Genomic DNA, 3579 nt, shown 5'->3' on the forward strand with positions numbered 1-3579 from the left:
ATTAATTAATTAATTTATTTGTTTATTTAAAATGTTTTGTTCAGAAGTTAATTCAATGGAAAGTAATTTTCAAATCCTACACATAATGTAGGATATTAAAGCTAATATTTTTTTAGTTAGATATTGTTGATATTGTTCAGTTCTTTAAATTCAGGTTCTTCAGCACTTTAAAAAAAAAATAAAATTAAGAATGTATCATATCTTGAAGCTGCAGTTGATAATTTATCTGCTATTAAACTACAAAAAACATGAGAGATCATCTTGAGTCATGTTCAGGTTTGTTTACTGGAAAAGTGATATTAAAGTGAAAATATCATTGACCTTGAGCGTACTGATTAAAAACTTAACAGAGTTTATTTAAATAAAAGGGCATAAATAGCCCATTTGAATCTGATAAACCCGTAAAAATGAAGTTCTCAATGTGGACAGTGTCTGTGTCTTCTCACCTGGGCGCAGGAATAAGGGCCTGAACAGCCATGAGGAAGAGGAGCATGATGAAGGAGCAGACCAGGTTGGAGTTAAACATCTCATCTCTCATCTGGGAGAACTGGACAAACCAAAAGAGATCAGAAAGATCTACATCATTTACTCATTTCCTCCTTCCAAACATTGTCTGAACCAGCATCTTTACCTTGTCCTCGATGTGCGTGTCTTTGAACACCAGAGTCAGAGGAGTGATGTGCTCCCTGTGCATACGATCACTGCTTCGAACCTCAATGGCGTGCTTGATACGTTTGTTTATCTCCTTGGAGGTGGAATGCCATATGTTGGGCACTGAGCCGTTGGTGAAGGAGGCGAGGATCTGTAAGAGGAGAAATGATGGTGTGAGATGAATCAGGTTGAGCTTTAATGGTTAAAGAACCTCAGTCATGCTTCATGTTTATCGATATTTTTGTATCCCTGCACGTACACTGTTCATGTCGATGACGTTCCGAAAAGGCAGCTCTGGGTTCCAGGTTCGATTTGTTTTCTGGACTTTGGGGGGCTCAGCAGGATCGACTTTGTTCGTTTCCTCCTGATGGCAGATGAGGAACGTGTCGATGTTGTGTTTGAGCAGAAACTCGTTCCTGTCACGGCCGTGACCGGCTTCTGTCTTGTAGGTGCCCTCCAGACAGTCCAGGGTCGCCCTTGAGATGTGGATGCGTCTGGATGAGAGAGAATAGAAGCAGAGATGTTGTATAATTTCATTCAGACTTTAGAAATGTGCTTAGCTTTTCTTTTTTTTGTTTTTCCATATATAAGGAGACCCAGGACTTGACAAGTCATTTACTGTAGAAAACCAAAGTTTGGGTTTACATAATGGACTGTGTAATAAAGATAGATGGCATGACAGCTCTGTAAAAGTGAAGCCAGAACATCTCGATCCCTCTCTGCTGGCCAGCTGCAGTATAACACATTAACTCCGCACCTTCCATGTTAGCAGATGGGACATGGGCCAAACTAAAACACCAAGTACATGTCAAATTATTTTTTTTTCCAAAGATGACATCTGCATTTTAAGGTAGTTTTTATCATGCTGCATTTTCTAACAAGTTTGGTTTTAATTAGTGATTTAATGTTTTAAAAGGGAAGTTTGATGTCATGTTTTCTAGCTGTTATTGACTCGTTGTTGGGCTGGCAGATGAACGGGCAGGAACTCAAAACAGCGGCTCAATCCTCCGATCAATACTGTGGAGGGGAGGCAAGGAAGATGCTTTAGGAGAGAGGAGTTGAGGCAACAGGCATTTTAAAAATGAGACATCGATGCTTGGAGCCATCATTTTAAAGCGATGTCAGTTACATATGTAGCTTCTTTTACACTTTGAAGGCGCTGAAAAGGCTTCTGCAAAGTTCACACCTGTGCAGCCTTGCTCCTTTCTCCGTGAGATGCATTTTAGAAATTTTGACATCTTTTAAGATATCAAGCTGTGATCAATTTGCGGGTAACAGGCAGGAGGACGGAAGAAAGAGGAGAAGTGGAGTTTATTAATAGACAAATGGGAAGTTGGAAATGTGTTGTCTATCTTCATATAGTCTTAAATTGGCATGTTATGCGAACTATAATGGAAAAGCAAGCCACGTGGGAGCGGCCACGTATGAGGGTAACAAGCAATAACACCTCTTGCTACATCGTGCCCGAAGGAGCCAGTTCCTATCCACAAGTGCACAGCCACAGCATCATGTGACTTATAAAACTTTTTTATTAAGTTACAGATATAGATACAAAAATAACAGTGGGATCCAGGCAAAAGAGAAAGGGGTACTGAGTCATAGATGGAGCCCTGTCCCATAAAAATATCTGTTAATCCAGGCAGAGATTAAGTGTGTTGCATCGAAGGGCTACTGTTACTGGTAACTGGCACTAGCAGAGACCACTCACCCCGGTATGCCCCCGGCCTCCAGCATGTTGGCTATGCCCACGTCCCAGGACCAGACGTCAAATTGCCATTTCTGCAGGCCCAGCACCCCACACAGGACAGAACCTGAGTGGATCCCGATCCTCATATTCATGTCAAAGTTCAGCTGCGTCCGCACGTATCTGGTGTTGGTGGGGAGTAAAACAACCACTTAGTGACAGCAATTACTCATTCTGCACATAAACATAGAATAGTGAAATTAAAAGTATCATTGTTTTGCAAGAGATGGTTATGATAATGCCCCGAGAAGCGAGATTAGACTGACTGTATGGTGTTGATCATAGCCAGGCCCAACTCAACACAATGACGGGCATGAGCACGCTGTGGCTTAGGGACACCTGACACACAATAGTAACAGTCTCCCAGTATCTTTATCCGAAGGCAGTGGTGCTCCTATGAGGAAAATAAATTAGAGGATGGAAGATTAAATATTGATAGAATAGAAAATGTATGTTATCTCAAAAAAGAACAAGAGCTCAATTTCTCACCTCTGCCAGTCGGTCAAAGCGTCCAAAGAGCTCGTTGAGGGTTCGGACCAGATCCTGGGCAGACAGGTTCATGGACAACAGTGTGAAGCCCTTGATGTCTGCAAAAAGGATGCTGCAAAGAGGAGAAAAACAGCTGTAAAAGAAACACTAAAACATTTTTGGTTCCAGTGAACACATGCAAATAAAAGCTAATAATTTCTTATTTCCTAAATTCCTCTTATATATCCCTTGTAATTACTATAATACACACTTTGTGTGTGTGTGTGTGTGTGTGTGTGTGTGTGTGTGTGTGTGTGTGTGTGTGTGTATACCTGACATCTTTGTACTGGTGAATGTAAATCTTGTGAAACTCCTGAGGATTGAGCTCATCTTCCATAGAGCTCATATCAGCGATCATCTCCAAGGCAACAAAGCGAGGCAGGATCGACAGCACCAGACGCTCCTGAGTGGCAAAATGATCAACTCTGTTTGACAGTGTATGCCATGACCAGCACAGGTCAGAAGACACATTTATTTATCTTTTAAATTATGAATATGGGTTAACACTGTCTAAATATTGATTATTTAATTTATATTGAATATTTGAAAAGGTTTCAGTACTCATTTGCTGCAGTACTGTATCAGCTGCACTGTCTCTCTTATTGTTACTACAGTCACTCTGCTGTTCTCTGCTTATTTTATTCATCATCATCATT

The 3579-nt window shown here is 40.9% G+C and overlaps 1 protein-coding gene across 1 annotated transcript; it reads right to left on the reverse strand.

The window, feature by feature from the left end:
- Positions 1–1012: 1012 nt before the first annotated feature.
- LOC121965822 (adenylate cyclase type 8-like) lies at positions 1013–3326 on the reverse strand (the record flags this gene model as incomplete). Its single annotated transcript, XM_042515943.1, has 5 exons — positions 1013–1145; positions 2360–2518; positions 2662–2789; positions 2885–2996; positions 3196–3326. Coding segments are annotated over 5 exons (663 nt in total), but the record flags the coding sequence as incomplete, so codon positions are not given.
- Positions 3327–3579: the final 253 nt, after the last annotated feature.

Source organism: Plectropomus leopardus, unplaced genomic scaffold (assembly GCF_008729295.1).
Source record: "Plectropomus leopardus isolate mb unplaced genomic scaffold, YSFRI_Pleo_2.0 unplaced_scaffold21765, whole genome shotgun sequence".
NCBI classification, from domain to species: domain Eukaryota; kingdom Metazoa; phylum Chordata; class Actinopteri; order Perciformes; family Serranidae; genus Plectropomus; species Plectropomus leopardus.